This window comes from Haplochromis burtoni, unplaced genomic scaffold, assembly GCF_018398535.1.
Source record: "Haplochromis burtoni strain Fernald_Lab_line unplaced genomic scaffold, NCSU_Asbu1 Contig_13, whole genome shotgun sequence".
NCBI lineage: Eukaryota > Metazoa > Chordata > Actinopteri > Cichliformes > Cichlidae > Haplochromis > Haplochromis burtoni.
Window position 1 is genome coordinate 4,398,196 of NW_024582374.1, and position 13,402 is coordinate 4,411,597.

Here is a 13,402-nt window from a genome sequence, read left to right on the forward strand (position 1 = left end):
CTTTTGCACACCTTGATGGTCATAATGTTATGCCCGATCAGTGTATATACTAATGTACATTATGTCACTTACCTGGGGTTTTAAAATCTCTTGGACTGCCTGTTATCACCAGAGATGGGCAGTAACGCGTTACCGATTACTTTTGTCAAGTAACGAGTAAAGTAAGGGATTACTATTGCAAAAACGGTAATTAGATTACTGTTACTTTCCCATAGGAACGCTGCGTTACTGCGTTACTAAAACCGTGATTTTTTTTGCGAGAATGTCTCATGACAGTGACGTAAGCAAGTGCGACGTTTGTGACAACAGCTGTGTGCAGATCAACAATGGATCATATATCGAGTGCGGGAGAGAGTATGAGCGTGCAGCGTTTAAAGCGTGGAAGTACTGACCTTACTTTGAGTTTGATTCCATAAAAAGTGACAAAAACATTAGTGTCCGTTGTGCGTGGGAAGAAAACTTCTTTTTACAGCGAAAAAACCCCTAAACTTCCAAGCAAGCACCGAGTGCGCTACCACGTAATGGGAAATTCACAGAGAAACTCGCGGATTCTTCCACTGACCGCGCGGCACACCTGCACCAGGGTAAACCTCCGCCTACCCAACTCCTGCTTTACAGGTGAAAATAGAGCAAAAGGACCGCTAGTCTTTGACTTTATTTATTTTCTGCTGTGTTTTACTTGCATCTATTTGAAAGAGTGAGTGTAAACACAAAAAATATTTTATTTTATGTGCTGGAATGTGCAGAAAATAGGTTTAAATGTTAAACAAATTTCTTCCAGTCAGAGAATGTTGCATATAATTACATTTTTGCTTGATGCATAAAGTTAAAAGATTAAAACTAATAAAACAAGTTTTAAAAAGAGACTTTTCCATTTGATTACATTTTGTATGATGGATTATGTAGAAAAAGTAGAATTGGGCTGAAAGATCTATCGCTTTATCACCTATTCAGGTTGTAAATCGTGTATTTAAAAAGTAACTAAGTAACTAAGTAATTAATTACCTTTAAAAATAAGTAATCAGTAAAGTAACTGGATTACTTTTTGGGGGAAGTAATCAGTAATTAGTTACTGATTACTTTTTTCAAGTAACTTGACCAACACTGGTTATCACTACATGTGTTACCAAGTAACTCACATCGCCAAGCGCCATCGTCGATGTAATGACCAGACACATCACGGAAAGTGAGTGACATTTGGTGACTTCACATGTGTGAAACATACACTCCTGACTCAAAGTGAGCAAGTTTAACTTCAGCTGTGTCCAGACAGGAAGCGAGAAGCAGCAGCCTGGTTAACCCTCCGTATCCCAGTGGCATTCCATTTGCATGAGAATTCCTAAATTTGCCTAAAGAACTACAGAAAAGCGTCCATGTTTTCATTTAAAAAGAAAAAATAGCTCTTTCAGTTTTCATCATGTCTTTCTCATTATCTCTTTCTCATCCTCTTCATCTTCCTCCTCCACCACTGCTCTCATCTTCCTCATCTCCACCTCATCCTCTTCCTCCTCACCTGAAGCGTCATCTCCAGAACCGAAGTCAGAGATTTAACCTAAGACAACATGCAGATTAGACACATGACCTTCCGGCTTCTATACCACAGACAAAGAATTGGCTATAACAACAATAGCTGGTTCTAAGCTCATGTTATTCCAGCTAATGTTGGACTGGAGTTTCCTAAAAATCATACGTTCCCTCTGATAAGCAGTTTCACTGCTTTAAGAGTTTGTTAGACCCAAAGTTAGATCCGTGTCTAACTTTCATGACAAGGACGGATTTCGCGTCACCGACTCATCGACCCAATTTGTACTCCTGGAGAGGTGGATGCTTCACCGCCTCCTACTGATGCTGGCGAGAGCATTTGAGCTGACCTGGGCACCATAAAATATTTAACGTACACATATCAGTTTTTATTCCCAATTTATTGTTAAATAAATTATACACAATATATTTTGTACAATATATTTAAATTCATAACCAGTAGAAGAAACTCAACCACTATGAGGTGCAGAGTTTCCACAACTTCAAGGAGGTAGATACGAACAAGCAGCTGGCAATACCAAACAGCTGAAGCAACCACCAGTGAGAGTGCAGGGCAGTGCTGGACACGTGACAGCGTGGTGAATGGAACAGATGGTTAGCTAAACAACCGGCACCTGAAATGTCTGCGAGCACCCAGAAGCCACAAGCGAATCGCTCCCCATGTGGATACTCCTTAGTGCTAACGTCAGGATTCATCTCAGAGGAAATGTGCAAGTACAGCTGAGGCTGAAGTACTCCCAGATGTTACATCAACACACGCAAAAAAGTCAATAGTTTTTGACCCGTGAAACATGGCACCACAAAGCCCAGGATGTGTAGCCTGTGGGACCTGCTTGGACCATTAGCCTTTCTTTAATAAACTTTGTCTCTTGAGAGACTTAAAGAGACTCGGTGGATCCTGAGCGATCAGCCAAAAGTATCAGGAGACTAGCTTTTAGTAGCCTCGAGTCCACTCGCACAGCATAGGAACATAAATACTGGAGAACTGGTGACATTTGGAGAATGACGACAGAACATGACCAGTAAAACATTAGCTAAAGAGATGTGAGAACTGATGTTTTTAGAACACTTGTAAAATTTTCTATATCGATTATTTTATTTACTTCTTTCCAGAATATGACATTTTCTTCATTATAACCATTAATGCCAACCTCACACTGGTCAAAAAACACTTACATTACCATTCCCTATTAAATCGATTAGCTTGTTTATGTACTGGTTTCACACGAGCCAATTAAACAGTAAATACACTGACATTCACAGTATATTATACTTTCATTTTGTATATTTAAAGCACTCTAAGACACACACACATTTGTACAGCACTTTATGTTATGTTTTCACACTTTTATCCATCACACACACTTGACCATGGACTGGAAGAGTGGATGACCTGCTCCACGTCCACAGCCACCGCCACCCCCGATGTGTAATTATTAAACAGCATATGTAATTTTCAGTCATCGGTTCCTCCTGAAATGTCTCGCCTTTCAAATGCAACACATAAAACAACACTGTCAAACACGCTGCACCTGATTCTGCGATACTGTTATAATGACAGCTTGGACACACACACGAAGTTAGTAAGGAGTAATTGAGATTAGCTTGCTCGCAGGGTAATAAGCGTCTCCCCTCAGGTTTTAGCATGTATTATTAATCTTCCAAAAGAAGTTTATTGACAAATAAATTAATAGTTACAAGGCAGACCTCTGAGTTAGTAGGAACCTGGCAGACTGGCACAGCTGCTTCGTGTTACTCTGACATCTGTTAGAAGAAAACATGTGTGACAGCAACGCGATGCCGCCACGGTAGCAGTTCTCCTTCTCAAACAGGAACTTTAGAACTGAGCACATGGAAACGTTATGTAGGCCTGCGCAGAATAGCCTCGCAGCCATGTTGAAAAGATAACCACGAGCCACGGCGTGCTGCGTGCCATCTGTAAACATTAAGACAGAAAGATTGAATGCATGTTATCGTTTTATTACTAGCTAGTAACGTGTTCCTTTAGCTGTCGCTCTCTTCTGTGGAGTAGCTGCATGTGAGGGCTGATATTTGACCTGACAAATATCAAGTTGAGTGATTTCTAGTTTGTTCTCCGTGTGATGATGGTCCCCATATGCCTGTCAGTCTGCTGAAGGCAGTGATCCTGAACAGATAGTAGCCCCGGTGGTCAGAAAGGCCGGAAGCCCAGTCTCCTCACCTGCGCCACTGCTGTGCAACATCTGGTTCTCCACCGACGCCATTCAGGAGCCGACCTGAAGCAACCGTGCTAAAAAAAAGAGCATGCACGTTAAGATTTACTGTCCATGTTGTCCAGAAAGTAACACAGTTTGAAACATCCCGAAAGAAGGAGACAGTTAGTTTCTACATATGGTGCTGATTATTTGCTGTAGTGGAAGGAAGATTGAAGCGGTTTCCAATAAGAGACGCCGCTGTCCTCCAGGAAATGACCCAGTCTCCTGCCTCCAGCAGGCCTAACTTCACTGCTGAGACTCGGTAGTAAATATATCAAACTATGTAGCTTGGTTCCAGCCATTCTGTCTGCACCGGGAGGATCTATAAGCACACACATGCACACGGTCGGGCAATAAAACTTCCCACAGACAACTATAGCTACTGCAGTTTGAAGGTCTACTTTATAACAAGCGGCCATGAAACACTTAAAAAATTAATTTGAATTTACAGCTGTAGAAATTGTTCCTGAACAGGAGGAGAAATCTGATCTGAATGTCAACCAACCGGATGATGAGAAAATACTAAGCTTACAGGCGGGGCAGCGGGGGAGGCAAGCAGAGAGAACGTTTCGAGACTATATTTCTATCTTTTTGTAAGTGGCTAATAGTGTTTGTGGCTTCCTGGCGGTAAACGATCAGCCTGGAAAGAAATAGATCCATGTGCAAACGCATTTGTGAGCCAGAGACGGCCCAGCAGGGTGACTGAGTTTTAAAATGTACACTGTATGAATAAGTACCTGTGGTGGCAGGTATGACTGCCAAAAGCTTCGACAGAGTGCGTGGCCTGATAAGACGCCTCACTCATCCCCAAATCCTGTCGCCATTAGCATAGTTGCTCCTCTGACTGCAAGCACTGCTAAATCCCTGCCCCAGACGCCCGCTGAGAGCTGCTACCTCTCCGTGTCCTCTTCCCATCCCCGCTAAATGAAAGTAAACTCTGTATTTGACTGGTGCCAAGTGGAGTAAGAGTCTTGCTGCGTTAAGCCCCATTTCATTGCTGTTAAGACGAGCAGCTGTGGATCCTGTGGTCCTCAGCCCCGAGTCAGATCCAACAGGCAAATCCACACAAACATAAACCAATTGGAGAGTTTACCAATTGACAGCATGACTGAAGGAATGACTCAAACTCTTGAATAACTGTTCCACTTGTAAGATGTTTGTGCTGTCAGTCTGTGTGCGTGTAGGCGTGTATGTGTGTGTGCGCGCATGTTTTATCTGCACATTCTGCATTACCTGGAGTGGGAAGTGATAACTTGCTGCCAGTCTGGATGTTTTTTACTGTGTTAGCCCGCTAATGTGACTCTTGAAGGTCAGTTGGCTTGTGGCAGTCAGACAGGGAGACACTCTACTGAGGCCGGAAGGGAAAGTTTAGTATGTAAAGCAAGCAAGCAATTTATTTAAATAGCACTTTCAGACCAATCCAGGCTGGAAACAAAGTGCTGTACACTTGACATGGCAAAAAAAACGGTACATTAAATTAAGTTTAAAAATAATAATAATAATAAAATTAAATAATAATAATTAAAATGAAATAAAAACAATAAAATCAGTGCATTAGATTAAATTATAGCAGGAAAATCACGATCAGACTGTGAAAAGCCAAGGAGTAAAAATGGGTTTTAAGTAGTGCTGTCAGCGTTAATCTCGTTAAAATGACGTTAACGGCATAACTGCTCGTTAACCCATTGACGCCATGCAGCCCCACGCACGGGGCGATCCGCGATAACTCGCTAACAGAGATTTACCGCGTTAATGAGGTTATGGCTTTAACGTAATCTTAACAAGATTAACGCTGACAGCACTAGTTTTAAAAATGGACAATGAAGGGGCCTCACTAATGTGCAGAGGCAGGTTATTCCAGAGGTTAGGAGCAGCCATAGAGAAGGCCCTGTCCCCTCGGAGCTTCCTCTTGGACCCTGGTACCTCCAGGAGCAGCTCGTCAGCTGACCTGAGAACCCGGGGTAGGGCTGTGCAATATGACCAAAATCTCATATCCCGATATAAGAATTCTATCGTCCCGATGACGATATAAATCACAGAAATGTAACATTTTCTGTAAATTCTGTGAATCTCGGGCAGCTCGTCTTGCGGGAAGTGTTTCCAGCTGCGCGTCATGTAGCTGGAGTCGAGTGTTTTAACCGATGCATGAAACTGATACATTTTTAGACATAAGTTGTAACGGCCGCCGTTTTCTTTGTGAGTATTTATTACACGGCGTGCTGCGGGGAAAAGCCTGTTCTAACGTTTGAGTCTAAGGTTTATTTTTTAGCACCTGGCGGCTCTTTTTTAATTCTCATCCGTAAATAATCTGCTCTTTCACGTGATTCAGTTTATTTTGAAAAGTCTCAACAGGATCTTGAGCTTTATTGTGAAAGGTTTATGTGGAACATAAACAAGCGGACACGCGATGGTGTTACCGTCGTTGTTGCTAACCACAACGCATAAAAACAGGCGCTTGTCCGTCTGTAGTGTGGTTATATTAAATATAAGAGAAAGAGAGAACTTTAAGAAATTAATATAGCCACTACAGTGACCATCAAAACGATGAAAAAATGATTGCCCTAAACAGTTTATTTTGCGACACCATGAAACAAAGATAGCGTAAAATGAAATGATAGACGTTTTTATATCGTCATCCGGTATATATCGTTATATCGAACAGCCCTACAGTCTCAGGATCACCTCACCGTGTTACCAAAAACATGAAAAATGAATGAAAATAACAGGAACTGCTTTTCAGCTTCCAGCAGTGATCGTTTTGCTGTACGGTGGAACAGCGACGCCCGTCTCTCTCCATCACACTCAAAAGACTTAAGTACACTTCAAGCCACAGTTCTGTTCCTTTGGACTGTAGTGTTGCTTTTCCATTGAACGTTGTTTTGGACATATCTTTCTCTGCCTTATGCTGAATAAAATATATCTGTCGATGACACTCACCCTAAGAGGCATTCAAACACCTCATCAGCAACCAGATATCAAATAAATGCCCAAACCTTGTTTTGAGCAGTTCTATTTGAGAAAGGTTTCCTTTCTTCCAAACTGCATCTGCAGATTGTATCACTTTAGAGAAGAAGGCGCACAACTACCCATGACCAGAGGCTCATGCTTAAGACTGAGGGTGTCGGTCATAGCAGAGCCATAATGTTATCTGCATGCTTATTTTGGCCGCTGAATATCCAAATGTCCTAAATTTAATGTCTGAAGAAGGCCTGTGATCAAACTGTTGCTCTCTCAGTGAAATGCTGATGGCGTGCAGGATGTGGTCTGCAGATACCTGATGTCCCCTCTCTCGCATACTTACACCGGACTCCTCTCAGTCATTAATGTCGGTGTCAGTTCCTCCATTTTTGTTCCTTCACTGCTTGTAACTTCTGCTGCACACTGGATTTTCACTCAGAAAAGCAGCACAACACTGCAGCTATGGCAAGAAAAAACATCGTTCTCCTTTATTTATCCATGTAAAAGTCTCACTGAGATTCAAATCTCTTTTCTAAGAGAGACCTGGCCAAGAGGGCAATTTGAGAGGTCTCGACCTTCAGCCTGCTGGTGTTTGTAGAAAGTTCATGAGCTGGTTGAGTAAGAAAATAGTTTCGATTGAGCCTGTGTTGACTTTGAATTACCAGGTCAAAAGGTTTGGAGGCATTTCTAAAATAATAACTCCGGCACGTGGGTATCGTACACGTAGATGAGGCTACAAAGAGACACTTGTTGATTGTGCTCTCAGGAAAACCTATGAGGTGATTTGAAGGCTTAACACACATCTTGCAATATAAACGTGAACTCTTTGCACACCCTTAACTCCAACCTTATGTCACAAGCAGCACACAGAAACCGGCTAACGCGCATGTAAACAAAGAAAAGCATCCAGGCTTTGCGTCATTCGAACAACCTGAAGTGCAGAAGGAAAGAGAAGCAGCAGTGTAAATAATTCCTCATGGTCTGCACTACGAGAGACAACAGTGCTGGCTGCCAGCCCCACCGACTCGGAGGCCTTTTGCTGTATTCATCATGCCGAGACGATGCTGAAGCAGCCTGGATGAGATTACGTCTCACTCTCTCGCCCTCTCCGCTGATTTGAGGATGCTTAAACTTTGACCTGTTAAGCAGGGATACACCAAGCCATTGTTTGGTGATTTTGCACTTCTTCGCCACTTAACAATTCTCCCGCTCTGATGTGCTGAAAGGGCTGTAATATTCTGACACAGCAACAGGAAGTGAAGATAAATTATTCAGAAGAGGGGTGACCTGCTGGCTCTTGGCCTACCTGGGCTCTTATCAAGCATGCATTCTCACAGCCGCCTCTCTCGGTAAAATTAGATGCAAACACACACAGATACACACTCTCCAGCTCACATGAGCAAGCACTTGTGCGCCTCGCCTTCTGTGAAAGAAATTAGGAGAGTTCGTGCAGCACAGATGGAAGGTAGAGCTGGGTCAGAGATGGATCGATACTGCGGGACTAACATGGCTGTGGCAGATTTACAGATTAGCCACTTCAGAAGAAACCCATGCTTCAGATCCGTCCTGGCCCTCATCAATATGCAAACGTCAGCTGTTAGCTTCTTAGCCTAACTCTGGTTTAGGAGGCATTTTTCAAGGTTACTGCAAACAGCAGACTAAGAGTGCAAAAAAAGAAGTGTTTGGGAAGTCATGAATACATGCATGGTGTTAGGGTTTTAGACCACATGTGGACAGCGTGTGGGGGCGTGAAAGCATCAGTGTAACAACTTGATTAAATCATCCATTAATTCAATTTTAGGATTAGAAAAGACTGATAAGCCAAATTTGGGGCCATTTTTCTGTATATATTGGGACAAATGGAAGACACTGTAAAGCTCTTCCTTAATCTCTGTTGCTCTTATGAACTTTAAATGAATAAACAGCATTTCTGTGTGTGTTTGCGTCACATAGCTGCGTGTGCTGTGGCTAAATTATACTCAAAGCAAACACAGGTTACAAATGCAGATGATGTACTCGAGCTAGCAAAAGAATCCACGTTAGGAAGGAGCCGATGTTGCCTTGCTGTTAGCTCTGGATGGAGCTGTGCTGTCTAACTCCCTCTCTGTGTCTCCCTCTCCAGGGATGACCTTTTTCGTGTGGAGCTGGACACCACTGCAGGAGATGAGATGTTTTACAACAAGGTAAGCACCTTCTTAGCAGACACGCATGGCAGTTACAGCCTTTTAGGTGCGCACGTCACTTGTCTCCAAGCTGGAAAATGTCATTTTCCACGAGAGAAATGCCAGGGTAAGCCGCAGCATTTATCCGTGTTTCATTTCATTTATAGAAAAGAACGTGGGAGTCAAACAAGAACGACATCCGGATCTGCAGGATGAAGGGCAAACATGAGGTGAGACGGCGTCTGTCTGTCTTAATCATGCTGCAGAGTCTAAACATCCAACAGATTCAGACTAACTTTAGTCATGTTTGTGTCTTTATTTGCATCCAGTAATTCTCCTTTTAGCTCTGATTTTGTCTCCACTCCCTCCTGGGCAAAGTATCCGGCTCTTGAGCCGATAAATGCTCCGCCGTGTTTTCCAGCTCGACACTGAGCCTGCAGACCTGAGTACTGTGTGTTTGGGGAGGTTTATTCGCTAAAAGCTGCTCGCTGTGCCAGAGAACAGCATCGACCAGAAAAGTGACACTCGGCCGAAACAGTGGACAAGAAAATCAAAAGTACCCACTTAAAGACATAATAAATCTCAGTGGAGCAGCAGAATCAGGTGGCTCGGTCATTTTTAGAAGACTCTGTCACGTATAAATCATGTTGATATGATTTGATCACAGCAGCTGAAACGGCTCAATCGCTTTTCCAAACAACAGTAGCTCGTAATCCATAAAATCCGTAAAGGGATGATATTAAAAATGTATTTTATTGCTCTGTATGAACTATAAATGGTTGTAGCTGAAGGAGACTTTGGACATGCCTGGTTGGTGGATAGAAACTTGATTTTATTTTGCATTTTCTCTGTTTTTCACCACTTTTTTTCATATTCTCTGAACTGTTTGTCGTTTCATTTCGTCATTTGCATTTGCGGTAAATTGGAGCGAGTGGTGTCTCTCTGCAGCTTGAGTTGTTTTGCAGCACATGTGAGCTGCACAGTGGCACAAAGTCAGTAAAAAGCTGTTTAAATCAATCAGCTTCCTTTGAAAAATACTTCAGCAAGGCTTCAGTTACACTGTCTCTGCACACATGTGCACACATGGGCACACGCTTTGCTCTCCTAAATTATGCCACGTTTTACCTTTTTTGCCTGGAGCCTTGGTTTCTCTGTGCCAGTCATCTGATTGTCAGCCCTGCTGGCGCAGCCTTAAGAAGGAGGGCTATGACCACATATTATTGTCCCTGCTCATCCAAGCCGTCAGTCACGAGCAAACGTGCACATCGATTGGAAGAGCACGCAACGTTAAACTCATCCCACCGTCGTGAGTTAGGCCTGCAATCTGTGCCCTCGGAAAATGCAGGTGGGCGTCAGGAAGCCGAGGCGGTGAGGAGGGATGGGGTAAAATGTCCCTGCAGCCGGCGGCAGCCCACGCCTGAATACCTCTTATATCTCCGGCACACACACTCAGTCCTTGCTGCGGCTGTCTGCCGAACACACAAACATCACGTATTCAGTGTCTGCGTGTGTGGGTGTATGCAGCTGTGATGGTTGTGGTTGACAGGGGAAACATGGGCTCTGTCCCCTCCAGGCACACAAAAAATGACTTATTTAACACAGTGAGAGAACACCTGACATTAAATCTGTGTGAGACATCGCCAGACAGAAGCACAACGGAGAATAGTGGGACAGAGACAAAAAGCTCGGCACAGAGAAAGGAGGGGGCGAGTGTGGGTCCCTGTTGGCCGGCCCTGCGGAGAGCCGTGGGGCTGACTGAGATATGAAAGGTCTTCTTGCCCCTAATGACTGTGCTGCCTGGTAATGCTGTGAGTCACACGGCAATGTGAGGAAGATAAGAACACTGCCAGGTCCTCTCAGTCAGCTCTCTGGGCTCAGATGCATTTGAAAAGACGTGCGTGTGTGCGCGCGTTTGTGTGTCTGTGTGATTGCATCCAATCATGCACTCACTCCCTGACGGTACATCTTATATTTGCTGTTAAAATATGACTTGAACGCAGTTATTTTTGTTTCAGTAATTACACTGAAAACAGTACAATGAACATTTTTAATTAACCTCTGACAGTATTAGCAAAGATGCAACATTTTGAAGGCTTTTCTTTTTGAACATATTACATATTCTGTTTCTGTTTTCTGCCAGAATAAGTACAATTATTATAATCACTCGTATTTAAAATGCATTTTTAAAAAATTCTGTAATTTTTTTAACCATGCAGAGGCTGCTTTACTGCCTAAGTAATGATATGAAGACATAGCAAAACCACTAACCAAACACGAAATAATTTGTGGCAAACCAAGAGCTTGATAAAGAGAATAGCAGCAGTATTTTTACAGTAAATGCAAACATCCATCCATAATATTTTCTTCCACTTATCTAGATCAGTGTCTTAAGGGGTCAGAGCCCATCCCAGCTGTCATAGAGAGACAGGCCGAGTGTATCCTGTACAGGTCACCAGGGCTAACACCTGCAGCCAAATTAGAATCACCAGTTAACCTAACTCCATGCATGTCTGTGGGAGTACCTGGAGAAAAGCCTTGCAGACACAGGAGAACATGCAAACTCCTGATAGAAAAGCCCCAGACTGGATTTGAACCAAGGAGGTGACGGTGCTAACCACTGCACCTGCATGGCGTCCACCTGAGAGATCATTTATTGATAAAGTATCTCCATCTGAATTAGCATCGTTAAATACTGTGAAGTCCTGTACACACTGTGTGAGTTTGGGCTGTCCCAGACAGAAGACGACCAAGAATCATGATGACATCTTCAGCATCACAGTGAAAGCGGTTCAGATCGGACAGATTTGATGGTCTTTGCAACCAAAATTCCCACCGTGTCACCGTGTTTGACTCTGTGTCTGTCGCTTTGACGCAGAAAAAGGAAAGTCTAGTTGTGTTGGGGTAGCAAAAGCTGTTTTACCGTTGTGTCCTTCAGCTGTTGAAACCACGCCGGTCGAGGAGGAGGAACGTGGAAGCAAATAGTGCAGGAGTAACGGCGGTGTGTTGTAGCCCATCATTTACAGCATTAAACCTGATGTCCTACCACAGTATATCGATGCCTTTGGATTGCAATAAAACTAATATTTACTGCTGAACTTGCACAGTGGTCACATGAACATGAATTCTTTTAGAAACTATTCTCACAGAGTCCACATCCTACGTCAGGGGTGGGCAATTCCTAACCTGCATGTCAAAATACAGAGAAATAAACAGATCTTTACATGTAAACGTGCAGAATGGAGTCCCTGTAAAGAGCCAAAGTGGGAACACGTTTTCTGGAGTGCATTTGATAAAATAGATAAATGGACACACAGAACAGGAAGTCTTTCCCAGGAAGTCCTCCAGCCACAGCGGAAACCCAAATTATTGGCTCACAGTCATCAGACTATAGCTGCTGGACTATTAAACTTGAGTAAATAATTACAGCTGGTGTGCAATTGTGTGTTTTCTGCTTCATTCATTATGACTTTATTGAGCTGAAGGGCTGCTTGGAAAATTTGGGGATTTTTAGATTCTGCAAGGCGGCTTTTGAGCTCAGACAATTATGTTATTTAAAATGCACATATGATGCCACGATGATGATAAAATGTGCATCACAGTATCAATATGATCTTGTTATATCGGTCTCTGCAGTGTTTACTGAAGCACTTTTGCACTTGATTGCATCAGACCGCTGCGGGCGCGTTTCTTACCCCCTGTTGCCGTTTTGATTATCATGCTGGAGGTCAAGGAGGATGCCTGAATATTTAACAAAAGAAGAGCCATTTCATGCATTAATGCATGGACACGGTGCAGAGGTTTGGGTAAACATGGATGAGGGATCATCAGCAACACTGTAAATCCTGTACATTTATACACGCCGTACTTTAAAGTCTCTCTCTGCTGCACCTTCCCTCCGCCTCACATTTCATTCTCTTTGTCTCTGTGGCTGCAGAGGCAGATAGAAGAGCGCGGTGCTGGAGGACTGTTGCTGCACCTTTGCTGGCAGCACGACAGGCCTTCTACACTAGATGTCATGCCTCTTATTCACGAGTGCTGTCGTGCTATCCAACAGCACACATTGTTGGCTTAGTTTGGTTCAGTGTGAACAACCACAGGCAGCATAACGAGGAGGTCTTCTCACCGCCGTTACGGTGCGAAAGGACCTTTTGTTTCTCACCTACCCGTCCACAAGCACAATCAGGACTCTGTTGTTTTACGTGCCTCCCTTATCCTCTCCCCCACACTGGTTCCCCTCCTCTCCTCCACTTCACCTCCTGTAAATGTCCCGTTCTGCTCGGGGGGACGGTTGTGTCAGATGTGATACATTCGCCACCTCATAATTGGTTTTGTAATTAAATGTTTCTGCTTGGTTGATCGCAAAGGACATAGTATCTCCCTAATTAGGCTGAAAATTCAATATCCTAATCCTTTCACCTTTTTTTCTTTTCCCGTGTTGACCAAGCTGCTGTCGATGAATGCAACAGTCGGCCTTGTTGTCACTCACTGCATATTCTACCCACATTA

General features: G+C 43.4%; 1 protein-coding gene across 3 annotated transcripts in view; it reads left to right on the plus strand.

The window, feature by feature from the left end:
• The window catches only part of sema6bb (sema domain, transmembrane domain (TM), and cytoplasmic domain, (semaphorin) 6Bb), a 132,479-nt gene that overhangs the window by 59,012 nt on the left and 60,065 nt on the right, over positions 1 to 13,402 (plus strand). For all 3 annotated transcript variants that reach the window (XM_005932475.3, XM_042217189.1, XM_042217198.1), the window contains exons 4-5: positions 8,857 to 8,917; positions 9,064 to 9,126. In XM_005932475.3, coding sequence (XP_005932537.1) covers positions 8,857 to 8,917; positions 9,064 to 9,126 — 124 coding nt within the window. The remainder of the gene's footprint in view (positions 1 to 8,856; positions 8,918 to 9,063; positions 9,127 to 13,402) is intronic.